The 27,239-nt window shown below is 43.7% G+C and overlaps 2 protein-coding genes across 2 annotated transcripts; one reads left to right on the top strand and one right to left on the bottom strand.

Moving 5' to 3' along the window:
• Window positions 1–540: 540 nt before the first annotated feature.
• Window positions 541–10,900, bottom strand: MATN4 (matrilin 4). The gene is given in 11 exon segments (XM_074288498.1): window positions 541–1,319; window positions 1,867–2,019; window positions 2,387–2,800; window positions 2,958–3,080; window positions 3,360–3,482; window positions 3,576–3,698; window positions 5,538–5,660; window positions 6,468–6,642; window positions 6,644–7,038; window positions 7,352–7,479; window positions 10,673–10,900. Coding segments are annotated over 10 exon segments (1,821 nt in total). The 5' UTR covers window positions 7,428–7,479; window positions 10,673–10,900; the 3' UTR covers window positions 541–1,203.
• RBPJL (recombination signal binding protein for immunoglobulin kappa J region like) lies at window positions 8,279–23,503 on the top strand. Its single transcript, XM_074288499.1, has 12 exons — window positions 8,279–8,300; window positions 10,641–10,749; window positions 12,771–12,896; window positions 14,342–14,412; window positions 14,579–14,688; window positions 15,010–15,184; window positions 16,121–16,258; window positions 20,374–20,483; window positions 20,718–20,867; window positions 22,689–22,844; window positions 22,954–23,057; window positions 23,230–23,503. Exons 1-12 carry the CDS (start codon window positions 8,279–8,281, stop codon window positions 23,501–23,503), a joined length of 1,545 nt encoding a protein of 514 aa, XP_074144600.1.
• The last annotated feature ends 3,736 nt before the right edge of the window (window positions 23,504–27,239 follow it).

Raw genomic sequence — 27,239 nt, 5'->3', positions numbered from 1 at the left:
GCATAACAACTGGAACCAGAAAACACCTTATCATCTGATAGTCCCTCGTTTTGCAGACTGCGGAAAAAGAATACGAGAAAGGAAAGGGGGTTGTCTAACGTTCCTCGGCAAGCATGTATGTGGTGCACCCTAAATTCGAACCGAAATTCCAGTCCCAGAGTTCTTTGTTTACTACTCCGTAGCCTTCATACAATCAGACCTCAGTTCTTTCTGAGTGGTAACCTGCAGTGGAGAAAACTTAAAGGGTTTCAGTCGGTTGTCTTAACAGCTAGGAATACAAGCTCCCTCGGGGTCGCTGAGAGGGAAACTTTGCTTTCCCGTTTGCCTTTCTGCTGTCACAGGTCTCTCCCCCCAACACCAGCTCATAAGGAGTTATCTGTTCTCCGCTGAATAAACAAAACGCTGAGAAAACGGGCCCGACAGCCTGCCCCCAGCACAATGAGCCTTTCTCTACGGGAGACGCCCCGGCGCCGAGCAGCTCTGTATGGCTGGAGGCGGAGACTGGACTCCCTTCTCCCACGTCGTTAAGGTACTGGGTGATGAAAGGGTGTGGGGCAGTGGTACCCTGCTTTTTAGCGGTGGAACAACCGGAGCTAACCTCTGGACCGATATACAAGATAGCAACAGAAGTAGAGTTCAGGTTTTTATTTTTTTTTAAAAAAACGGGGAGGTGGGGAGGGAAACAATAACATAAATACGCAGTGAATGAAAGGGCCTGGGCCCCAGCCAGGAGGCACTGCAGTCGGAGTCCCGACGCCGAAAGTCCCGAGTACCCAAGCTTTTTGCAGGTGGAGTCTTCGCAACTCTCTGCGAGCTTGAGTCCGTTGAAGTGTGCTACAACAACATAGACCTTCGGTGCTTTACTAGCACGATCGCACACTCGTGGAGGCTGCCCGCACAACTAGCGCAGTCCTCAGGATGGGCGGGAAAGGCCGGAAGAGAGAGGCTACAAGAGAGGCCTGCGTCCGAGCTGCTGCTGACCCTCACTTCTGGTTAGCCAACTGATTCTCCAAGTCTTCCAATCGAGCAGTCAGCTGGGTCAGTGAGGTCGTTAAGGATTTCTCCAGCATTTATTCTCTTTCCCTTTCTCAGACCCCTACCCCGGGTAAGAGCCTTCCTCAGGATTTTGGAATACCTCCCGAGCCTCACCACCCTGGGACTGTCTCCAACTTCGGACGCCGCCTCGGGTCCCTGCAAGGAACTCTAAAGGATATGTTTCTGCTCCAAACTCCCCAGCGCTGCCAGAGCACTGCCCTGAAATTCCACTACACTTTCGCAGTCGCACGGGCTACGGAGCTCAGTGACCCCTTTCCCCTCCTCTGCAACCAAAGCATAGAGAGGCTGAAATAGCAGTACTTCCTGTGTGTAGAGCAGCAAAAAGAACAGCAACCCCTGGGTCCCCTAAAATCCCCTTCCCAAATCCTACTCTATGAATAATAATACATAGGACCTTCGAGATCATCTAAATCCATCACCTTCATTTTAGTGAGGGAAACAACCCGGTGAAGGTGACCCGTGGCAAGCATTTACTAAATGCTAGCTGGTTGATTAATTGAACTGGTTCACACAGAAAATAAATAAGGGAATAGGGATTCTCATTTCAGTCCTGACTCCAAAGTCCTTGCCACGCTACACTAACATCAAGCATAACCCCAAGTGCCTTCCTTTTTGCAAAAAAGTAAACTGAGGCTCAGAGCAGAAAATTACTTTGCCTAAGGCATCAGAGCCAGTTACCAGCAGGACAAGGGCTAGACTTCCCGGTCTAATGCATTTTTCACTACGCGCGAGGGAAGAGAAGAAAAACACTGGCAGCGCTAATTGGGACTGACATTGGCCGGCCTTCTTCCTTCAGAAGGCTGTTCTCACCAGGACAGATGTTGACTTTCAGGTTCTCCAGCATGTGTGTCATAGTGCTGAAGTCAGGAGAATAGGAGACGTGCTGCTCTGGAGGGTCCGATGCGATCTCCCTCAGCTCTTCCTCTACGGCCTTGCCTACTCCCACCGCGTACATGATGATGCCTGAGGACCCGGGACGCTCGAGGTCAGAAACAAGAGGCAACCTCTGCAACCAGGACTTCAAAGAAGTAAGCTCCCGCCCCTGACTTGGGACAGGCGACATTCCCTGTCTACATACACCCTTTCCCTGCAGGGGTATCCAGAAGATCACAGAATTCAGAGCTAGATGGCCTAATACAAGTCCCTCATTTCATGCGTGGTGAAACTGGTTGCTGGAGAGGGGAGGGGACTTGTCTAGATTCACCCGGGTAAAGCACATATTCCGTATCCTCTGACACCAGGGCTCTTTTCACTACGACTCGGGTCCCCCTTTTTCAGGATAACCACACCGCGCTGCCCTGAATCCCCCGCCCCTCCTCCTTGGTCCTACCCTCCTCCTTGGCCCGGGCCGCCCACACCGAGATGTCGTCCTGGGAGCGGCCATCCGTGAAGACCAGGCCGACACGTGGCACATTCTGGGCTCGGGGCCGAGCCCCCTGCGCCTCGGAGAAGCTGTGCTCCACCAGGTGGCGCAGCGCCAGCCCAGTCATGGTGCCTTTCTCCATATATTCGATGGCCAGCACAGCCTGCTTCACCTCGTCCGCGGTTCCGTAGCGGCCCAGAGGAAACTCTGTCCGCACGCGGCTTGAGTATTGCACCAGTCCCACACGAGTCCCCTCAGGGGACACGTCCAGGAAGTCCACGATCTGGTTCACAAAACGCTTCACCAGCTCGAAGTTCTGGGGTCGGACGCTCTTGGAGCCGTCGATTACCAGAACCAGATCAACATGGCCGGCCCGGCATCCTGTGCAGAAAAAGGCAATGGTGGGGCAGGTCAGGTGGCAGGTCCTAGAGAGCGCAGAGGGCCCAACACTCCACAATTTTCTAGGGAGAACTTCCCTCCTTTCACCCTCCTTCTCCCCTCCCTAATTTTTCCCTGCCCCCGCCCCCCATTAACTCACTGTCGCAGCTCTTCCCATCAGCCTGGAGCTGCCGGCCCTCAGGACAAATGCAGCTGTAAGAGCTGCCCGAACTCACGCACTGAAATTCACAACCGTGGTCCACGCCATTGCAGTAGTCTCGGGCTGAAACAGACACCCCCCCCCATTAGAGACGCAACCGCTACTCCTGCCCTGCGGCCTGGACTCCCTGAGATCCCCCTTTTCTCTAGCGCACAAAGGACTCCCGTTTTCCTCCAAACAAGCTCCTTTCCTTTCACCCCCACTCCTTTTATTTCTCCTCTTCTCTCTCCTCAGACATTTCTTCCCTTCTGCCCACTTTTCTCTCCGCTACCAGCCTCCTCCTCCCGCTCTCTTTATTCTCAACAAGCAAGAACGCACTCAGGCCAGTTCCACCTTCCTTACCCTGACAGCGTCTGCCGTCCGACTGCAATTCAAAGCCTTGGCGGCAACGGCAGCGAGGCCCCTCTGGGAAGCTGACACACTCGTGCTGGCAACTGTGGTTTCCGAAGCTGCAGTGATCAATCACTGGCGGGAGGAGAGACAGGGAAGGCCCCTCAGTCCCAAGACATTCAGCAGCTCAGGGCTGCTGGGACCACGGGAGCCTTGTCTCTTACTTACAGGTACAGTGCCTCTGATCTCGGTGGAGGGCATACCCCTTTCTGCAGCCGCAGGTGTACGAGCCGTTGGATTTGACACAGAGATGCTCACAGCCGTGGGTCCCTTCTGCACAGTGATCAATGGCTAGGAGAGAAGAGAGGTCTGACTAATAAAATTCACAATTTTTCCTGTTCACTCTCCCGAACCTCCCCCATTCCTAGACCTCATGGGATCTCCATTTTAATGATGAATTGAAGAGTGCTAGAGGGAGAATTGGGAGACCTGGGTTCAAAACCTGACACTTTCTAACTTAACTGTGTAGTTTTTTTCAGCTAGAAAATGCTGATCATATTTGCACTTAGCTGGGTCAGAATAAACATTTTGCAACTCTTAAAATGATACAGAAACGTGAGCTTAATTGTGTACAGCTCAACCCTCCTATAAGATTTGAAGTCTTTTTCATCTTTTGCCGGGCATTGATCTCCACTAATAAGAAGATAGTCCCATGTGTCCTTATTTTAAGGGGTTACATTCCATATGCCCAGGTTTAAGCCAAAAACTTTCCACAAATGGGACTTTCCCCAAAGTGGGTCTTAATGTGTGCTGAATTGAATTATGGGTAGACCTCAGACATTCCCCAATAGATCTATCAACAAGCTCTTTGCTCAGTGTGTCTTATGTACCAGTTGGAGATTCTAGGATGTGCACAGAATAATTAAGACATGGGATTCAGCAATCTGAGAGCTCATATCCTAACAGAGACAAATACTCAGAAAAACAGTGAGAGATTACATACATACATATCTACATATGTTTGTAGACATTTATAATTGTAGGATATTGGCAATAATTGCTACACACTAATGGATATAATGAAGTTGTTAAACCTGAATTGAATTCTGCCTTTAACATATACTATACTAGCAGCCAGATTATAGGCCAATCATTCAACCTCTAAGTGCCTCAGTCAGCTCTCTAAAACCACGTGTTGTGATTGAATTACAGAGATGTGAATTCATGGAGGGAATTTCCACACTAGAATTAGATTAAACTAAATTATAAAAACTGAAAGAGCCAATGGCATAGTAAAGCATGTGCTGGCCAGGGTTGTCAGAACAGCAAATTGAAACACTTCCCTTCTTTGAACCTTAATTTTCTTGCCTATTAAAAGTAATATTTGCATTAACCTTCTCAGAAAGTGCCTTTGTAAACTGCTTATCATTAAAAGGTGAGAAAAATAAAAGAGCCAATTAGGAAAGCCTACTGGGATTTCCTGAATAAGGAATCATAGAATGTTTCAACTGGAAAGGACCTTAAAGGGTGAGATCATGGTTTGTCCAGCCATTTCATCTTACAGAAGAAATTAAAGATCAAAGATGGAAAGCACCTGATGCAAGAATAATACTTTGCTCTACTGAATCCCAAGGCCCAATGCTATTTCTGGGTTGATGGTGTTGTTATTCATTTGTGTCTAATTTTTTGTGATGCCTTTTGGAGTTTTCTTAGCAACGATATTGGAGTGGTTTGCCAAAACTAAGGCAAGGTTAAAGGATTGCCTGGAGTCATACATTTAGTGTCTGAGGCCCGATTTCACTTTAGGAAGATGTATTCCTGATGCAGACATGTCATTCTATCCACCCCAAAACGAAGGTAGAAGGTAAGCCACTTGTCTATGATCACACAGCTAATAAGCATCTGAGGTTAAATTTGAACTTGAGTCTTCCTGACTACAGGCCCAGCTACCTATCTGTTGACCCACCTAGCTGCTCCTGGTGCTGTTCAAGAAAACAATCTTTCTCTCCGGTTTCACAGGTATTGTGTTCGTGTAGCATGCACCCACTAAGCTTCAAACTCTTAAAGAGCAGTGACTGGTGTTTTTCATTTCTATGTCACCAGCACATAGAAGGATCTTGATAAAAGTTGAATTAAGTGGAATTTCTCAGGTCACAGTGGGACTTGTCTGTTCCTCAGACAGAGTCTCACCAGAGCAGCTCTTGTTATTCGGGGCCAGACGGTAACCGGGGTTGCAGTCACAGCGGAAGGATCCCGGTGTGCTGACACACAGGTGCTGGCATCCGTGAGTTCCGTCCATGCATGGGTCAGCCCCTGGGGATACAGAGCCATGGGGAGGGGGGGTGTCAGTTATGACTTCTCGAAGTTCTCTGAGCCATCCCAGCCCACACCACACTCGGTGAGGAGGAGAGGGCAAGAGAGAAAATTGCATAAAATGAGGCAGAATGGGGGACTTAGAGACCTACACTCTGAAAGGGGCAGAACTAGAAGAGGTAGGACCTTTCATCCTAATTGCAGGAGTAAGGCATGCATACAAGGTCCAGGGCTAAAGTGGGAAAGGCCAGTGTACTGGAAAGGTCTGTGAGAAAGTCAATAGAGTATGCATTTTCTGGCAGCCTTGGAACAAAGATTTAAGTCGGAAAACAAGAAACCAGTTAACCTAAAGGTGCAGGTACGAGGCGGAGCCAGTAAATGGAAGGGATAAAGATAACCTGAACTTGTGCAAAAGGTCCAGAGTAATGACCGACCTTGCTTAAAGCAGAGAAACTTGTGTGCAAGTCTTTGGGAAATGGGGTGTGGCTAGACTGGGATGCTATTCCAGAAAGAGAGAAGAGAGGGAGAGAGAGAGAGGAGAGAGAGAGAGAGAGAGAGAGAGAGAGAGAGAGAGAGAGAGAGAGAGAGAGAGAGAGAGAGAGAGAGAGAGAGACGAGAGAGAGAGAGAGAGAGAGAGAAGAGAGAGAGAGAAGGAGGAGGAGGAAGAGGAGGAGGAGGAGGAGGAGGAGGAGGAGGAGGAGGAGGAGGAGGAGGAGGAGGAGGAGGAGGAGGAGGAGGAGGAGGGAGGGAGGGATGGAGGGAGGGAGGGGAGGGAGGTCTCCCTCTTGAGACCTAGTTCTTGCTCACCACATAATCGGCCTTGAAAATGGAAGCCGAACTGTTGTATGAGATCAAAGGACTCGACTAGGAAAACATGCTCATCCAGAGGAGGTGATGCCATCGCGCGCAGGGAGCCCACATCAGCGCGCTGCACTCCCACCGCGTAGATCTCAATTCCCCGATTCCTTGCTTGTGCAGCACTCACTGGCCACCCGGTCCTGAGGCCGCCCATCGGTCACTATAACAATGACACGAGGCACCCGGGCCTGGGGAGGGCGAGCGCCTTCGGCGACGCTGAAAGCTACATTCATGGCATACTGGATAGCGAGGCCCGTCATGGTGCCCTGTGCCAGAGGGATGATGGCTTGGATGGCACGTTCCATGTCCTCTCTTCGGAAGAAGGCCCCCAGAGGGAAGACACTCTGTACCTGGCTTGAGTACTGGATCACGCCGACATGGGTGGCATTGGGTCCAATGTCTAGACCTCGAATAATGTTCATCAAGAAACGCCGCATTGTCTCAAATTCAAAGGGGCGTACACTACGAGAGCTGTCGATCAGGAATACCAGGTCGAGGGGGCCTGTCCTGCACTTCGAGCCTGGTGAAGAGGAGGGAAGAAGATCAAGTGTCAGGTGGCTTTCCCAAAGAAGATGATTCTAGGGAGCCAGCTGTGAGGGCCTCTGCTGGGGTGGGGAACACAAGAAGCCGCATATGGCCAACCTGAGACATGGTGAATCTTGGGTTTTAGATTAATTTTATAGATCCCTGATTTCTAGCCCAGAGCTCTGCACACAGTAGGATCTTAATAAATCTTAATAACGGAATGAATGAACGAACCATTGGCTTTCCATTTCGTCGCCCTTACGTCCCCACTCCCCGCTGACCGAAATCGAACAGTATCCTCAGCTAACCTGGAGCCGCTTGCGATTCAACATTCACAGAAACCAAGAAAAGGATAAGCAACTGAATGTAGAGTTGTAGCCTCATGGTGCCTGCAAAGGATGTGAGGAGGTGTTTGCAAAAGAAGGTGAGATGTAACCTAGAAAAGAAAAGAAAGGAAAGAAGTCATTCCAAAAGCCTGAAGCACCAGGGTTCTATTTCCCTGTGCTTCCTCTTCTCTTCCCTGGTAGCTTAAAGCAATTACCTGCTGCTACTTGGGTCGCCTCCCCTTTCTACCCCTATTCCCAGTTAAGTATGAAGCTGACAAGGCACTTCTTTGTGCGGCTTCCTGCCCACTGCCAGTTCACCCCCCTCGGCTTCCACCCTCCCCCCAAAAAATGATCTTAGAACCTCAGGCTGCTGGGGAGGGCTGCACCCTCAGGAGAAAGGGGGAGGGGAGAAGGATGAGGCAGCCAAGACAAACTTCGGCTAAGCGCTATTGCTAGACCTCTAGCTCCTGGAGAGATGGGGAAACCCCATGCCGAAGCCAATTACAGACTATCTGCCTTGCTTCTTCGATGGCTATTCTGCCTCCTCACCCCCAACCTCCCGGCGTTGTCCAAGGGACTCCATCAGGGTCAAACTGCAACGGCCCTAAGCGACTCCTAGCAGCCAGCTTGGGAAGCCAGCAGCTGTGGAACAGGTGCCAGAGCCCAGAGCAAACACAGCGGAGGCAGGGAAGGTAGTAGGAGGAGGGGAGGTGGGCCTGGGCGGGGAGCAGCTTCAAGGCCTTGGAGATAAGGCCACCAGAATGGATATAGCAAGGTAGAAAGGGCGGGGATACAGCGAAGTGCTAGGGGTCCAGAGGGGTAAGAGAGCCAGTGTTGTGAGAGTTCTGATCTGCAAGTAACCGGGGTTCATAAGCCTCGGGCTCCAGGAGTGCGGCCATGGATCCGGCCATGGATCCCCCGGGAGGAACGGGTGAGAAAACCTGTCCCCCCACCACTACACACTTGCAATTGAAAGCCTTCTTGCCCCCCTAGGGGCACTCCTCCAGCTGGACTAGGAGTCTTCACCTTTGAACCTAAAATGTCAGAGCTAGAAAAAAAAAATCGCTCATTTAAAGGAAGGGGAAACTGAGGCCCAAAGAGGAAAAGTTACTTGCCCAAATTATGAAACCAATTACTGAAAGCACCGGGATTAGAATCTAGGTGCCCAGACTTCATGTCTTTCTGTACTTAAGCTAACTCACAGTTTGGAATTAGGAGGCTTTGCTTAACCCACGACTACTGGAAAGTATTGCCCATCTGAACAGCCCCTATTATACGGAGCTGAGGTGAAGGTTCCAGGCCGGCCAAAGGGTACTGGGGAACCCTCCTTTTGGAGTCTTTTTTTTTTCCTTCCTACTTTCTATGTCTTCCTTCCTTTTTTCTTCTTTCTTTTCTTTTTTTCTTTTTCTTTCTTTTTTTCTTCCTTCCTTCCTTTCTTTCTTCCTTCCTTTCTTTCTTTTCTTTTCTTTTCTTCCTTCCTTCCTTCCTTTTTCTTTCTTTCTTTTTTCTTCCTTCCTTCCTTTCTTTCTTTTTTCTTTCTTTCTTCTTTCTTTTCTTCCTTCCTTCCTTTCTTTTTTCTTTCTTTCTTCCTTCCTTCCTTTCTTTCTTCCTTCCTTTCTTTCTTTTCTTTTCTTTTCTTCCTTCCTTCCTTCCTTTTTCTTTCTTTCTTTTTTCTTCCTTCCTTCCTTTCTTTCTTTTTTCTTTCTTTCTTCTTTCTTTTCTTCCTTCCTTCCTTTCTTTTTTTCTTTTTTTTTGAAAGGCTCGGGCCCGCCCCTCTCCTTTCACAGCTCCTCCCGACTCAGAATAGAGCTATTTTTAGTCAGGCTTCCAAAGCCAGCCTTCTAAGGGTGCTAGACAATTCATCAAGTCAGGATTTAAGGGGGGAGCCTCCTCTACGGAGAGCTTATGGTCAGGTTGAGGACAGTCATGTGCAATTGAATCCAGATGTGGAAGGTGCAGGAAGAGAAGTGCCAGGAGAAGTTAGCTCCTCGGTTTGATCCAGAAAAGGCAACAGTAAACCTAGGGAAATACAGGATTGGAACTTCCAGAGCAGTCCTTACTTCCTACCTCCTCATGTCTCTTGCCTGCTTACTTTGAGATTAATTTTAGTTCAAAGGAAGTACCCCTTGTGCTGAAGGTCAGTCTACTGTCTCTGCTATTAACTTTCTCTGTAACTTAGAACAAAGTCCCTTCCTTTTTCTGAGTCTATGAAATTAAGAGACTGAAGTTTAAAGAAGTCACCCAGCTCTAGAATTACATATTTGAAGATAACTTCCAGCTTATTCTATGTCCTAAGATCCCTTCTAGCACTATCATTCTGTGATCTGTAGGTCTGTGATCTAGTCCCTTTTACCCTCTCTTCATTCCACCAACCAAGACTTCCATCTCGGGCAAAGGGATCTGAATAGGAATGGCTTTAATCCAGTGGGGTCATCCCAAATTCCCTCTATGTTCTCTCCACAAGCCAGTAATTCTTGCCCTACTTTGGAACCATGATATTCTATCCTGTCATCTGCATCTGTCTTTCCTATGGTTTTAAAAATTATGGACTATCAAATCTGGGAGGGATTTTGGAGATTATCTAGTCCAACCCTTCTACTTTATAGAGAAGCAAACTGAGGTTCAGAGAAGGAAAATGACTAGGTCACATCAAATTTGAGGGCACAGACTAGACTAGAAGCCAGGTCTCCAGACTCCATCCTGCCAAGATCAATTCTTTTTCCCCTACAATCAGTCAGAAGAGGTATTTGCCTGTGGAGGATGGGTATCAAAGGTAATTGAGACTAGTAATTGTTGACATGTATGAGAGATCTCAGGATATAGGAGAAAAATTGGGGTTCCCTGTCACTGGTGACTGATTGAAGCAATCCTGTAGGTTGAAAGAAGGATTTAGGGATTCTCTTTAAAAGGGTAGAGGGTAAGATCTGTTTGGTTCCTGGAAGTTTAGAGAATTTACAATACCAATATCACTAACTATAGAGACATTGAGATAAGGGACTAATATCTAGAGGGATGTCCCAGTAACGGTAAAATCTGTGATTGTCCTTAGGCAATATCCCCACTGTTATGGGAAAAGACCAAGGAAGCAAGGAAGACTCTCTCCCCAAGATTAAAAAAAAAAAAAAAAAAAAAAAAAAAGTCATACCCTTTATCGTATGGGGAAATCTCCATCAAAACGGCAGGGTTTTCTTAGGGGACACCCTATGGTAGAGTTCAAGGGTGAATCCGTGGAGTGTTTCTCCATATTAAAAGACTTGTGATTTCTGTGCAGACCTTCCGTTGCCCCCAGGACCCCTCACTCACCTGGGCAGGCTAGAGAGCTCCGAAGATCAGAGGCAAGAAGAAACAGACTTTTCGAGTCCCTTGTCCTGTTGGAACAGGTAGGGAAGCAAGCGGGCTGCTTGCCCCGGGTCGAGGTTGAAGGGAGAGGCAGCGCCGGTCGCATTTATCTCGGGAGCTAGGGGAGCAGTCGACCCCTCCTACTGAAACACGAGAGAACGTTTCAGGGACTGCGGGAACTTCACAGGTCTCCAGCTGAGGGGCGGGCCCGGTGGTGTGTGAGTGTGTGCTTATGTTTCTGTGTGTGTGAATGGGGGGGGGGGGGAGAGGGAGGGGAAGGGGACAGAGGGAGAGAGACGGACAGACAGGCCGGCAGAAATAGCGAGACACAAAGACAGAAACAGAGACAGAGAGAGACACAGAGACAGAGAGAGATAGAGACAGAAAGAGAAACAGAGAGACACAAAGACAGAGACAGAGACACAGAAACAGGGACAAAGAGAGATAGACGAGGGGAAGGGGGGAAAAGAGAGAGAAGGAGCCTGGGGAACTGGTGAGGAACTGAGAAGGGGAACTCCTCGATACACTTTTCACATGGAGAAACCCAGATGCACTGAAAATCGGTTCTCGGCCGACACACAGTCTAGCTATATAAAGTAGGGAGGGGAGGATAGCCGGTTTCTGCTGGAATGCAAAAGAATTCCAACACATTCCTCCTCTGGATTGCTCCTGAGGAGGGCTAGGAGCACTTTATTTCCGAGGGCGCGATCCTGCCCAGAAGACCTGGAATGCTGATCCCCAGGCACCCGGTCAGTCAAAAACCATTTACTGAACACCTACTATATATTTGGCATTATAATAAGAGCTCAGGGATTTGGGAGAGCCGGAGGAGCAGGAAGAAAAGTGCCAGTATTCTTCAGTCTCACCAAGCTTCTCCCAATCTCCGAAATTCGAATAATCGCCCCCTACCCGTATCCCTAGGAGGATACACTGTAGATCCCCACGCTCCCATTTCAGGGTGTTTCCAGAGTACACAGGATGAACCGGCTCATCACCTCTGTGACCTGATGCTACTGAGCAATCTAGGCTGAATTCGGAAAATGGTCCTATTTCTCTCTGTTCTCCTCTGTACATCCCCATTTCAGCATAGAAATTACACTACTTCCAGCGAAATGATCAAAGAGAATGGTCCCTGAACCACTTTAAAAAAAAAAAAAAAAAAAAAAAAAAAGTAAGTCAAGTGTGGAATTTGCACGGTTTTCTTTTCTGTCCAGAAACCAGTCTGATCTGGATGGGATTCGGGACCCTGCTCTCTCCTCTCTTTTTAAAGACCCTTCATATTTAAGTTCCTGGGATCCAGCAGGCATCTACCCCTCTGCCCACCAAGCCACAGTCCCTTGGCATCCCTAAAAAATGTATTGAGAGGGATTGGGCACGAAGTTTCCAGCCCTCACCACAGGAGGTAGAAGTATCTGGCTGTTGGTTTCTAGCAGATTAAGAGAGAGGTTCAAACTCTTAATCCCCACAATCAGGGACTTCACTGCTATGAGATGATTTTCGACTGGATGTCTGGACTCTGTGCTAGAGGATGGGGGGGGGGGGGAGACAAGGGAAGGGGAAACAGGGAAAGAATTATGGTCAGGGATGACTTAACCCTTTTTGCAGTCATTTACTAACCACCCAATACTGTTGTTGTTCACTCCCTTCTCGCCTGGATCCATTCTCTCTGTCCTCAAGAACAGCTGTGGGTAGAATGGGGTGGAGGGAGCTGACATTTGAGCACAAGAGCAGCTATTGTGCACACCCAGCTTCCTCTATATTGGCCTGGCCTGGCACTGAGCCACACCAACTGGGGGGAGTCTGGGTGGTCGAATATTGGAGCCACCAATACTGAGGCTCTGTGAAGGCCCCATTCACCACTCGGCAGCCCAAATATTTAGACCACAGCCTGTGGCAATACCCTAGCTCTCCCTTCATGCCCACCTCTGGCTACCTAGACATCCTTAAAATTTTGAGATCTAACTTTCTCATGGACCCCTACTACTGACCTCAATGATACTTTCTTCTTTTCTTCCTCCTTTTTTTCCCCCTTCTTTCCTTTCTTCCCTTTTCCTCATCCTAGGTCACCCCCAGAGTCATCAGTCCTCCTTCGAGACCGGGTGAGAAAATATCTGCAGATGCAATCCGAACAGACAGTAAGAATTCTACATGCTAAAGTGGCCCAGAAGTCATATGGAAGTGAGAAGAGGTAGGAGAGGGTGGTCATAAAACTGGGAAACCACAATGGCTGCTCTTTCCCTCTCCCATACTAACTGTACCCTAAAACACCTTCATGCTCTACTTAACCCATCTCTCAAGTCGCTGTGACTTGGGCAAGGAATCCTTCATTTCCTCAACTGTGAGCTAAAGGAGTTAATTCAATCAACAAATATATTAAGCCCATGGTCTTATACAAAAGCACAACCCCTAGAACAAATTCCCAATTCTATAAGATAGCACTTTCTCCTCCTACTGCTAGTAGAAGGAAAAAAAAAAACAAACACATAAAAATAATTTATAACATTACAGTCGTACAACAGAGAGGAACAAAATTAAAAGTTATACATGGGCTGCATAAATACATTATTACCTTTGGGATCAAGAAAGGCTTTGATTCTAATACAATTCCATGAAATGTTTCTTAAGATCAAATTCTTTACCAGGCTCTGCCCTCAGTGCTGGAAATAACAACACAAAAAAGTGAAATATGTACCTGCCCTCCAGGTATTTACATGAGGAACTGATATTTGGGTTGAGTTTTAAAGGATATATTATTCACAAGAATAACAAATGAAATGGGGGAAGAAGGCATTGAAAGCATAGGGAAATGAGTGACCAAATGTATACAGAGAAGAGAAGATGGAATATCCTAGGGAAACAAAGACTTCCATTTTAGTTGGAATATATAATGCATGTAGAATAGAAAAAAAATTTCATGTAGTAGAATTAGGGTGCCTTCAGATTGTGGAGGCCCTTTAATGTCAAATAAAAGAGTTTTAATTTTTTATTCTTTGATACTTCAATTGATACACAAAAGTAGCAACCAATGCATCATTTCTCATTTTGGGACTCTTGTTTCTGTTCTTCATAAATCCTCTCTAGGAGGACCTACATTTGAGGTTTCTCTTTTATCAAGAGTTCTTGAGAAATGCTCCAGACGTGTATTGATTATTCTTCCTTTTCCAAACACAGTGGGTCATTTTCTGATCCGACATTTGCTCAATATTTCTTATAATAAGAATATGAACTTTATTGGACAGCAGTAAGAAAGAAAAAGAGAGAGAAAGAAACAAAAAAAAAAGAGAAAGAAAGAAAGAAAGAAAGAACCCTCCCATTTATTATGGAAGCCATTTATTTAGAAACCTCTCCAAAGTAGGTATGAGAAGTCTACTTTGGATTTTTCAGATATGAAAACTGCGACTCAGAAAAAAAAATGGCCTGATAAGGTCACAAAGTTAAGTGAATTTCAGAGCTAGAATGTAAACCCTTTTCTTTTGACTTCTAGATCCTGGCCTCTTTCTGCTTTTTCAAAAACTAAATTATTTCTAAGATTCCTTCTGAGGGCTTGGAAAAAAAGTTTGGGACCAGTATTTCCCCACCAGTATTAGTTGGTCTTTCCACTACCCCAGAAGTGACAACAGATTCTCCTTGTAGGTTTTTCTGTCCTCCTCCATGTGTTTATCTCTCTGGCCCAGGATGGAGATTGAAGCCAGAACAGGGACAAGGTGAGTAACAGTGCAACTGACTCCATAGCTTCTTCTCCCTGATCCATGGGCTGGGAGTCAGCAAGGACAAAAGGGTGGAGGGCCCCTTGAGACCACTATATAGGAATCTCCTCACTATACAATGCAATCCAAACTCATCTCATTTGCCACATACGATGTATTATAGTAAATGAGGCAGGCGACCCAGCTGGATGCACTGTTTGCGGTTACATGGGATTGGATGGTGGTTCCACAGAGACGCAAAAGCTGAGTTTTGAGGAGCAACTGGACTCTAGAGTAAGAAGGGGAAAGCTGAGTGGAGAGACCTCCACATCCACTGTTCAGGGAATGGGGGATGTCTGCATTTCCCCCTCCCCATGACCATGACCTTGGGCAGGGAGCATCCAAAACTGGATGGAAGGGATTGATGTGGGTTTAGGGAGGAAAGAGACCTACTTGGGCAGTCAGGGATGGGAGGGAAGGGGAAGGAGGGGCAGAGTGACTGGGAAAGCTTTGGTTGGGTGTCCTTTAAGTCATCCTCAACTGGGTAGCAAAGGCTTCACTGAGCCTGCTGGCCCCAGGACAAAGGCAAAGCTGCCCACTTCATTGGCTGGCTAGGAATTCGCCTGTGCCAAAGCTCTATATATCTCGGATTCGGACAAGAGAAAACACTTCCGATTGGTGTTAAGGCTGGTGTTTCGAGGCGGTCAAGAACTAGGTACCTTTCACAGTCGCCTCATCAAAGTCATCTCCAAGCCATCTCAGAAGAAGCAGTCCCTGAAGAACACAGACCGTGAGTTAAGGGATAAGCTTGGGCCAGAGGAGTGGGGTTGTGGATTAGGAAAGGGGAGAAAAAAAATAGAGTTGGGAGTGAAGGAAAGGCTGTGGAATAAACCAAGTGAATGGAACCTAAGGAAACAAGGAGTCAAAACTTCAAAGTTGGAAGGGACCCACAAAGATAGACCACGGAGTGGGAAGAAGCCATTGAGTACAATTCTCTATGGGGGCATGGTCAGAGAAGTCAAATGGTTGCAGAGACAAGACTCATAGAAAATGAAAGAGCCAAATCTTACACGCATGCTCTTTGGACTCTGAGACTGGAAAGAATAATGAGGACTGGAAACCTAAAGGCTGATAGGCTGATTACTCTTACTTTCTGGAAGTAAGATGAGGAATAAAAAGAAGATTCAGAGCTAAGAAAATATTCTGAGGTAAAATCGAGGCCCAGAGAATGATCCACTATGCCAGTCAGTTTTTGAACCTGGGGCTATCTAATTAAACCTTGGGATCTTTCAACATTGTCTCTGAACTCGAGCATACTCACCTGAGTTATAAAGAAGGGCCACAAGGTGGAGTTTGTAGAGAGCTGACCCAGAGAATCAAGTTCTCTTCCTCATAGATACATAATTAGTACATTGTTCTGGGCAAGTCACCATCTCAAGGCTTTTGGTAACTAGGTGAAACTAGTCAGTCTCAGTGAAGGTCCTGATTTGCCTTGCTAGAGGGGGCTTCCTTACTTAAGTAGTTCCCTATGCCAATAAAATCACAGTTTCAGGCTTATCCCTATAACTTGAGCACTAAGGTGATGTTGCAAAGAAGTGGTTAGGAGGTAATGAAAGGTCTTGTAAATGAGGCACAGTCCTGGGATCTCTTCCCATGATAAGGGATAATGGAAAGGGACAGGGGCTGAACTTGAACAAGCAGCATTAACCAGCTCCTTTCCTTACAGTGTGCATCTCCTCCGGATCCAAGGTGTCCCTCTTCAACCGTCTTCGATCACAGACTGTCTCTACGCGATACCTATCTGTGGAAGGTGGTGCATTCATCGCCAGTGCTAGACAATGGGCATCCTTCACCCTGCATTTGGGTACCGCACTTAGGTTCAGCTCTACCCCAACCTCTGTCTACGATTAGTGTTAAAATAGCCCTCAAAGGAGGAGCATGTTTTCCCCACAGTCAGCTCTCCTGCAATTTGCTTTATAGGTCTTGGAAATAAGACCAAATTGATCCATCTATATTGCTACCTTCTCCTGGTGGCAAAATGCAGGAATCTTACCATCCTTAGCCAACAAACTTGAATTTTCCTCTGAACCAAGATTCCTGGATCATCTGGCTACTGAACTTACATTCTGACTCCAACCTGAAGGTTACAACCCAAACTCTTCAACCTAGCACTGAAAATCAGTCATAAAATCAGAGCCAGGAATCCCAGAGACCAGTTCATTTTACACAGGAGAATCAGAGAAGTGAGTTATCCCAAGGTAGCATAGCTAACTAGCAGCAGAGGCAATGTCCCAAATCTAGACTAAGTTCTCTTTCCTCCATACCTCCAATAACTCTCAAATCACCCTTACTTGGAAAGGGGAAATTTAGAGGAGAATGAGATCTTGAAATTCACTGTTCTTTAGAAGAAGGGAGATGCAGACATTTATAATACTATCAGTTAACATTTCCATAGTGATTTTACTTTTACAAAGCATTTTACTCATAACTTTGTGAGATGAGAAATAAAATTAAAAACAAAATACAACCCATTGCCCCTTTTATAGAGGCTCAGAAATTGAGTAATTTATATATGGTCACAGAGCTAAGTTTTGGAGCCAGAATTTGAACTTAGTTCTACTGACTTCTCATTTCTTCTAGAAATCTTTCCAATACACTCTATAATCTATCAATCAGAACTTTGTCTTCATAGCCAACAGTTCTTACCCAATGGGATCTCATTTCCACAGTCAGCCCTTTATTAATCTGAAAAGTTTTGGGGTCTTGTTTATAATGAATCAAGTTGAAAAGAAATTCTAGACCATTCTTCTTTTCTCCTTGCTCCAAGTACACACATATTACCAAAACATCTCAATTCCTGTAGCTAATATGCTTAGTCACCAATTTCCTTTTTTTATATAAATACCATTTTAATTTTTTAATTACTTGTAAAGTTTTTAACATTCATGTTTATAAGATTTCGGATTCCAATTTTTTTCTTTCTCCCTCCCCTCTGCCCTCCCTCCCCAAGACAGGAAGTAATCTGACATAGGTTATACATGTACAATCATGGAAACATAGTTTCACATTAGTCATGTTGTAAAAGAAGAAACAGAACAAAAGGGAAAAGCCACCAAAAATGGGAAAATAATATACTTTGATCTGCATTCAGACTCCAGAGTAGAAAGCAGAGAAGCAGAGGATGCTTTCTCTGCATGTAAATAACATTTTCTGTCATGAGTCTTTTGGACTTGGCTTGGTATTGCTGAGATCTAAGTCTATTATAGTTGATCATCACACGATCTTGCAGTTACTATAATCAAACTTCTCCTGATTCTGCTTACCTCGCTCAACATGAGTTCATATAAGTTTTTCCAGGTTTTTCTGAAATCAGCCTGCTCATCACTTCTTGTAGTACAGAAATATTCCATTACATTCAAATTATGCAAATTGTTAAGCCACTCCCCAATTTGATGGACATCCCTCCAATTTCCAAATCTTTGTCACTACAAAAAAATATGCTACAAATATTTTTGTGCATGTAGTTCCTTTCCCCTTTTTTTATGATCTCTTTTGGATACAGACCTAGTAGTAGTATGGCTAAATCAAAGGGTTTAGATCATTTGATTACCCTTCAGAATCATGATATCAGTTGGTTGGACCAACTATGTATTTGTGTCCCAATTTTCCTACATCTCCAACATTTATCATTTTCCTTTTCTGTTATATTAGAAAATCTGGTATGTGTAAAGTGGTACCCCAGAATTGTTCTAATTTGCATTTCTCTAATCTATAGTTATTTAAAGAATTTTGTTATGTGACTATAGATAACTCTAATTGCTTCATCTGAAAATTGTCTATTCATATCTTTTTTCCCATTTATCAATTGGAGAGTATTAATTACCAATTTCTGCCCAAGGAGATTCCTATTCCATCCAAAGTCTCTCATTCTGTCTACAATGTTAGAGGTATCAGGAATCAGTGGAAATAGATTTGAATCCCAATTCAAACACTTGCAATTGTACTTATATTTGACTACATTTATGCAGGATATTCCATAAGTCTTAGTGCAGTTTGTTAAGAGCTAAAAAAAATCACATTAAAACTTTTGGGAGGACCCATATAACAACTTTTACCAAAATCTTTTAGGTTCACATTTGACCTTCATGTCAGTCCTACATGGGCTAGTAGGATAAATATGGATATCCTCATCTTACTGATGAAAAAAAAAAAACTGTGACTCAAAAAAGAGAAATATCTTCATTTGAAAATGGAGGCAAGAATACTTGTCTCATAGGATTACAATGTAAAGTTAAAGAAACATATTATTATGTTTTTATAATTATGCATGTGTGTGTGTAGTTGTTCAGTTGTTTCAGACATGTCTAAGTCTTTAAAATTCCATTTGAAGTGTCCTTGGCAAAAAAATACCATTTCCTTCTCCAGTTCATTGTACAGCTGAGGAAACTGAGGCAAACAGGATTAAGTGATTTGCCCAGGGTCACACAGCTAGGAAGTCTGAGGCCAAATTTAAATTCAGGAAATGTAGTCTTCTTGACTTCAACCTGGCACTCAATCTACCATACCACCTCACTGCCATAAATAGATAGTGATAGATGTATCCATATGTGTGCATGTATGTATATATACATAGTTGAGGATAGATGTAGATATATGGTTGTAGGTATCTAGATATATTGTTATAATATATAGGATAATGAATTAAGAAGGGAAAAGACCTTAGAGATTATCTAATCCCTTTTAGAGATCACCTTATTTTATAGGTGAGAAAGTGACTTGAACAAGGTCACACAGGATATTAATTGCAGAGCTGAGAGTCAAACCCAGAACCCTTGACTCCAAACCCATTGCCCTTTTCACTATACCACACCACAATTTTTTTTTTTTTTTTTGGTGAGGAAAGTGGTCTGTGAATTGTAAAGTACTATAACCACTGAAGCAATTGTTTTCAAATGACTCATACAAGATCCTTCAGACACTAAGTAGTAGAGCTGGAATGTAAATCATCACCAGAAGAATTTCAAAGCTGGAGATCTTTCTACTGTACCAAATTGTCTCTTTTTTTAAATTTAATTTTTATTTTATTTTATAATTATAACTTTTTTTTGACAGTACATATGCATGGCTAATTTTTTACAACATTATCCCTTACACTTACTTCTATTCAGATTTTTTCCCTTCCTCCCCCAACCCCCTCCCCCAGATGGCAGGCAGTCTTATACATGTTAAATATATTACAGTATATTCTAGATATAATATATGTGTGTAGAACCGAATTTTTTGTTGCACAGGAAGAATTGGATTCAGAAGGTAAAAATAACAGTTTACACTCATTTCCCAGTGTTCCTTTTCTGGATGTAGCTGATTCTGTCCATCATTAATCAATTGGAATTGGATTAGCTCTTCTCTATGTTGAAGATATCCACTTCCATCAGCATACATCCTCATACAGTATCATTGTTGAAGTGTATAATGATCTTCTGGTTCTGCTCGTTTCACTCAGCATCAGTTGATGTAAGTCTCTCCAAGCCTCTCTGTATTTCTCCTGTTGGTCATTTCTTATAGAACAATAATATTCCATAACATTCATATACCATAATTTACCCAACCATTCTCCAATTGATGGACATCCATTCATCTTCCAGCTTCTAGCCACTATGAAAAGGGCTGCCACAAACATTACCAAATTGTCTCTTAACATGTTTGACCTTAAGTCTTTTCTCCTCTCTGAGTTTCAGTGTTCATTCTCCTCTGTAAATGGGGATTGTTTTTAAAACAGCTATTATTTTAATAATATGAGACAAGATCTTAAAAATCCTTTGTAAACAATAAGGCATCATAGAAATATCAGTGTTGATTGTTAGTGTAACCTGACCTTTCTAGAAGGCACTTGTGGTGCTGGGGAGAGAAGCAGGAGAGAAAGGGGACAGAGAGGAAGAGGTCTGATGCCTCTACACTCACTATTTTCCTTTCCCTTAGCTGATGAGCATCGTTCCCGGGGAGAATTCCCTCTCCAAGAAGGCTATGTCCGCTATGGTTCTCTAGTACAGCTGGTCTGCACAGTCACAGGCATCACAATGCCCCCCATGGTATGAATCTATGTAATAAGACTAGACCTGGGTGAGCTCTTTCTGGTCCACATAAAGGGTGGCTGTGACCACGGGATTTAGGAACAGAGCAGGAGGAACAGTCATCACAGGGACTCAAGAAGGACCCTTGTAAGATTGGGGGGGGGGGTAATTCTGGCATCTCAGGGGGCAAATTTGGCCCTAATCAAGTCCTCTCTGGGTACCTGCATGTTTTCTTTTCATCTTCTTCCACAGATCATTCGCAAAGTGGCCAAACAGTGTGCACTCCTAGATGTGGATGAACCAATCTCCCAACTACACAAATGTGCTTTCCAGTTCCCAGGTGGGGCACCAGGGAGTGGTACCTACTTGTGCCTTGCCATGGAAAAAATTGTTCAGTTCCAGGTGAGATTGGGAGGGACGCTTAAATATAGGACAGACGATCATAGCTTGAGAGCTGAAGAGTGCTTTGAGGTCATCTAGACTAATACACTCATTTTAAACATAAGAAAAGTGAGACTTAGAAAAGTTAAATAATGCCCAAGATCACATGGATGAGATCTGGAATTTGAAAAATCCTTTGCCTTCAAACATTTCTTCATCTCCCCACCACAATGAACCTCATAAAATATCAAAGTTATGAAAATAATTCTTTGAATGCAGCTGGCTTTTCAAATTTCATTATATCCTTGCTCAGAAATATTCAGTGAGTCCATTGCCATATGGTAAAAAGCCAACTCCTTAGCTCAGCATTCACTCCCCTCCACTGTCTTGGCTACAGTCTTCCTTCCTTGGCCCAATTCCTTAATGCATTCTACATTTCAGTCAAGGCAAGGCTCCATTGGTTGTTTCCTGAACTCATCAAGTTATCTTCCATTTCTGTGCATTCAGGGAGATTATCTTCCATGCCTGGATCATCCTCCATTCCCTGCCCCCATCTTTCTACTTCTTTCTTTACCTTCAGATCCCACATCTTCTCTATGTAACTTCATGTTCTCTCTCCATCCCTATCCCCACCCCACTGTCTCACAACTGAAATGAATCTTTCTCTCCTTAAATTTTCTTAGAACCTTTATCTAGGTTTCTTCTTTACCTTTAAAATAGCCTGCTTTGTCTCATGCTTATTTAGGTACACATAATATCTCCTAGCAGAGTGTAAGCTCCTTCAAGATAGGGCCTGTGCCTTTTTTTCTCTTTAGATCCCTGATACAGAGTTCAAGACTTCGCATGTTTGTTATTGTTCAGTGAGTGGAGTAGGGGTATACAGAAAATAGAGCAGAGCAAAAAAAATTATTCTGTCAGCTGTAATCGATGAATGTCAGATGGGAGAAATTGGTAATGGGAAGATCTGTTAGGAAACCATTGCAATAGTTTTGCAGGTGAGTGTGAGGGCATATATGAAGATTGTGGCCATTAGACTAGAGAAAAGAGGATGAATACAAGAGATGTTTTTGGTACAGATTTGTAAAAGATTGACAAGTGAAAGATTGTGAGGGATAAAGAAAAAGAGTCAAAAATAACCCCAAGAATTAAAATACAGGGGCAGCTAGGTGGCGCAGTGGATAGAGTACCAGCCCTGAAACCAGGAGGACCTGAGTTCAAATTTAGCCTCAGACACTTAACAATTCCTAGCTGTGGGACCCTGGGCAAGTCACTTAACCCCAACTGCCTAAGCAAAATAATAATAATAATAATAATAATAATAATAATAATAATAATAATAATAATAATAATAATAATACAGGTGATGAGGTTAATTGTGGCACTGAACATAGAAATAGCATATTCAGAAAGAGGAATAGGTTTAATGGAAAGCCTTGCTTTGGAAGTTTTGAGTGTGATTTGCTGAAAGAATTTGCAAATGTTGAATTGAACTTTGAAGATCAATAGACCTAGAGAAACATTTACATAGAGGTTGAAGCCATGGGAGTGAGAAAGCTCTCCCTGGGTGATAGTATAAAAAACAAAAACAAACAAACAAAAAAACTCTCCAATTCCCTTATTCTTCAGAATGGAAAAATATGGCCTAGAGAGGGAAAATGAGTTGCCTGTCCATGATCACACAGTGAGTTGGTAGGGTTGAAATCAATCCCTAGACTGCAGATGAGGGAATAGAAAAATGAGAATTCACCTCCTGAAGCAGATGCCCTCTTGACTTCCCCAGGGATTCACTGATGGCCCCGCCTCTCCTTGCTTCATCACTTATCTTCCAGTACTTTCTCCTAGGCTTCACCTTGTCCCAAGGAAGCAAACCGGGAACTACTAAATGACAGCTCATGTTGGACCATCATTGGCACTGAGTCAGTGGAGTTCTCCTTCAGCACCAGCCTTGCCTGTTCCCCAGAACCTGTCTCTCCGGTGCCTCTCATTAGTACCTTAGAGGTACTCCCCCCCAGCCTAGGGGTTCTATCTGGCCATGACAGTTCCCAGAAGGGAGGGTTATGATCCTTGTCCCTCATACTAGCCTGACTCAAGACTCTTTGCCCCACAGCTTAGTGGTGGAGGTGATGTAGCAACCCTGGAGCTGCTGGGTGAGAATTTCCATGCAGGACTCAAGGTGTGGTTTGGTGACGTGGAGGCTGAGACCATGTACAGGTACATATGGTAGCTGGGGAGATTTGGGGAGGCTGAATCTCACTCTGTGGATCTCAGTTTTCTCAGTTGTAATATGAAGGGATTATATTTTAGTATTTAAGATTTCATCTTTTCCTGTTCTGGGATTTCTTGTAGCTGTTCTGAAATTTTATGTTCTGACTTGTACCTGCAGGAGTCCCCGGTCTCTGGTGTGTGTAGTTCCTGATGTGGCAGCTTTTGGTAGTGCCTGGAGGTGGCTGCGCACCCCTATAACAGTGCCAGTGAACCTGGTCCGTGCTGATGGGCTTTTATACTCCAGTGCCTTCTCCTTCACATACACCCCAGAGCAGAGTGGCCAACCAGCCCCCTCAGGAGCTCCTGAGCCACCTCCCGATGCAGATGCCCTCTTGGAAAGCATCCACCATGAGTTTACTCGAACTAATTTCCATCTCTTCATTCAGAGCTAGGGGAGGGATGAGGGTGGAAAATAGGTGGGCTGCAGTAAAAGAATGCTACTGTTGGTCATGGGAGTGAACTTTAGCCCATAAACCCCAATCCAAGAATTTCCCTATGCTACAGGGTGCAGTGAGGTCCAGGGCTTCCTATGAATCATCAGATTTACAGAAAGAAGAGATTTTTAAAGGTCATCTTAGTTCAGACCCTTCACTTGTCATAGGAGAGAAAGCCAGAAAAAGGAGTAGCTTGCCCAAGAACAGACAGGTATTATTAACAAAGTCAGGTCTTCTGACTCCATATCTAATGCTCTTTTCACGCTGTCACTCAATTTGATATCATGGGAATGTACCCACAGGGAACATTTTTTAAGATGAACATTAATTAAATATGTGACAATAAAGGAAATTATTTTTATTAATCAAAACTTAACTAAACTGCTTAAATAACAACTAAACTTCACCTTAAAATTTTAAAAACACTTTAAAAGGAGATACAAAATACTAATAATTTTTGGGAGGACATCCAGGGGCACCTGGGCATAGCTATTGTACTTTGTATTAACTCATCTCAATTGTCAACTGTACCAGAACAGAGCTCTAACCTGTGGATAGCCAGAACTGAAACAGAGCAGGCTAGAGACAGGAGAGTAAGGACACAAACAAAAGTTTAATTAATTTCAGATGAGGAAAATGACATTTGCATATGGAACTTCCCCCCAAGAAAGAGTGGCTTAATGCTGCTAAGGCTGGGACACTTATGTACATGAAAAGGGTAGGACAACAACCCAGTCATTCTTAAGTCTTGAGACAGGTCTTATTGTGGGTACTTCTTGGGATAACACAGGCATTCTTGGGTCCCATGGAGTAATCATTGTCTCAAGTCTAGAGAGTCATGATTATTATTTAGTTCTGTGATGGGAACAAGAATGAGATACCTGGCAGTTACAAGGAATACGGATTGTGAACACGTTATGGATGACCCTGGGAAATGAAGGAGCTAAATCCTTCAGGGAACACCTGGTGCTGGTCCAAACTTTGCCAGAGAGTGATATACAGTGCACAAAGTATTATTGTTGTGCAAAGCTCAGAATACATTCTGCTTGCTGAACTTTAGCTCTGGGAAATAAGGTAATCACCAAAATATTTTGACACAATCAATCCTTCCACAAGCATTAATGAAGTACCTACAATGTGACTGTGTGGCTAACTTGATGGATACCCACACATGCTCTTTTTTCCCTCCTACAGATGCTTCAGCTAGATCTGTAAAGGTTTCAATCATAGAACCTCCCACCCCCACCCCTAAACAACCACTCATTGTCTACATGCACAGACTCGACTCTTAACCTGGTACTGGGCGAAGAACTGTGTCTGGAACCAAAAAGTCTAAGTTTAAATCCCAGCTTTGTTTCTTAATAACCTTGTAACCTTAGGCTACTACTTCTCCTTTCTGGGTCTCAGTTTTCTGATTTGTCAACAGGGTTCTAGCTAGCTCCTATGGACCCTTCTAGTTCTAAATTCTGTCATATCCAGGATAGAGCTGGTATAAAAGTTTGGAACTAGAGTGATTTGGGGCAAGTTACATTACTTTTAAAATTCCAGCTTCCTGTAAAATGAGGCTAGCAAAATTTAAAGCATCTACCTCACAGACAGTGATAGTGCAGATAGAAGATAGTGCAGACAAATGCATTTTATAATTTTATAATTAAGAAATTAGAAGCATGAGATTTCAGGGAGAGAAGATACCTCAGAGTCAATCTAATCCAACCCAGACTCCAACTTTTTCCATGTGACAGCCTTTCAAATACTTGAGCACTTTATGTCCCTCCTGAGTCTTCTCTACTCCCAGAAAAATAGCTTCAGTTTCCTCAACTAATATCCATTATCACATGGGCCCTTCACCATCCTGGCTGCTCTCCTCTGGACACTATCCCTGTCCTTCTTCAATTGTAGCACTCAGAGCTGAACACAGCCCTCCATATGTGATCTGGCCTGGAAGAATACAACAAGTTTTTCCCTTCCTTATTCCCAGAAGTTAATGGTCTCTGTTAATGGAGACCAGATCACAATAGACTTTTTGCTACTATACTACATTATTAACTCATGCTAAGCTGGAAGTCCACTGAATCCCCATATACTTTACAAACAAATCAAGTCACCTCTCCCCATCTTATATTTTGTTTTTGTTTGTTGATTTTTTAAAATCAAATATAAGACTTTACCTTTATCCCCATTAAATTTTTTGTACTAAACAAAGCACAGTATCCTAATCTATTGAAATCTTTTTTTTTTTTTTTTTTTTTGAGATTCTATGATCAAAGAGAGCCACTTGCATCCAGAGAGAGGACTATGGGGACTGAATGTGGATCACAACATAGTATTTTCAGCTTTTTTTTGCTGTTGTTATTTACTTGCTTATCTTTTTCTCTTATTTTTTCCCTTTTGATCTGGTTCTTCTTGTGCAGCATGATAAATGGGGAAATACGTTTAAAAGAACTGCACATGGAATAAAAACCTATATTGGATTATTTGCTGTCAAGGGGAGCAGGGGAAAGGGAAAGAAGGGAGAAAAATATAGAACACAAGATTTTGCAAGGATGAATGCTGAAAACTATCTTTGCATGTATTTTGAAAAATAAAAAGTATTATTTTTAAAAAGAGCTTCTATTATCAAAGATGTTGTTTAATCAGTCATTTGCAAATTGGATGAACATACTATATATGCCTTCATCCTACTCAGTGACAAAACTGATAAACTAAACTGGTCACTAATGACCACTCCTCAAGCCATTCAACTAATTTCCACCTAATTATGCTTGACACCTAGTCTATACTTCTTTTTATTTTTTCCATAAGAATAACATAAGGTATTTATCAAATGCTTCACTGAAATCTATGTGTGTTATATTGGCAACATTTTCCTCATACACCAGCTTAGTAGTCCTGTCAAGAAAAGAAAATAAGGTTAGACTGGCATAGATTATTTTTAATGAAGCCAAGTTGCCTCTGTGGTCATGTTTCCTTTTCTAGATGTTTAGAAAATCAAGGCTCATTGAGGGGAAGTAGTCCCATTTGAGAGTTCCTGAAGAGCCCCAGCTAGAGCTGGTGCCAAGTTGGACCATCCTCCAACTCTAATTCCCCTACCCTTAGCCCACTCTTAATTTTTTTTTACAATATCCCTCCTTTCTTCTCCTCTCCTGAGCTAAGATTGATTTAATCATCCAATGATATGCAGGCAAATATCTAACAACTGGTTCTCTAGGAAAAAATATACACACAACATATTGTTTAATCTGCCTTATGAACATTTTCTCCATCATTTTCTTGAGCCTAGATAACAAAGCAATTAATGAAATTTGTATTATTTGTCAAAATACTACATTAGCTCTGAGCAAGTATAAACTAACTCCCATACATCCCTCCAAACCCTCTCTTTGCTAGAAATAAGCCAAATCCCCTTTCCAGGCTGACCCTTAAACCCACTGGCTTCTTCCCAATGGAGTTGTGCTATCATGGGGGAGATGTCCCAGTGCATCCTATCTAAGGAATCCTAATCTTTCCATCTTCTCTATAGCTGTACTCTCTTATATGTGTTTTCTTTTTTAGTTAAAGCATGAGCTCCTTAAGAGCAAGAACTTTTTGTATAGAATCTCCAGGCTTAGCATAATACTTGGAGCATTGTAAAGGATTCATTACTTTCCTTCTTTAATGTGCAGTGTCACTCACAGTGAAAAGCTTTAAACACAAG

The sequence above is a fragment of the Sminthopsis crassicaudata genome, chromosome 2, assembly GCF_048593235.1.
Source record: "Sminthopsis crassicaudata isolate SCR6 chromosome 2, ASM4859323v1, whole genome shotgun sequence".
In the NCBI taxonomy this organism is placed as follows: Eukaryota; Metazoa; Chordata; class Mammalia; order Dasyuromorphia; family Dasyuridae; genus Sminthopsis; species Sminthopsis crassicaudata.
Note: the sequence above shows the minus strand (reverse complement) of the source record. Positions and strands in the feature narration are given on the sequence as shown.

Coding starts and splice junctions, on each gene's coding strand:
- RBPJL (XM_074288499.1), top strand. CDS start 8,279: ATGGATCCCCCGGGAGGAACGG. Junction 16,259..20,373: donor ATCCTTCACCCTGCATTTGG/GTACCGCACTTA, acceptor CCTTTCCCTTAG/CTGATGAGCATCGTTCCCGG. Junction 22,845..22,953: donor CTCTCATTAGTACCTTAGAG/GTACTCCCCCCC, acceptor TTTGCCCCACAG/CTTAGTGGTGGAGGTGATGT.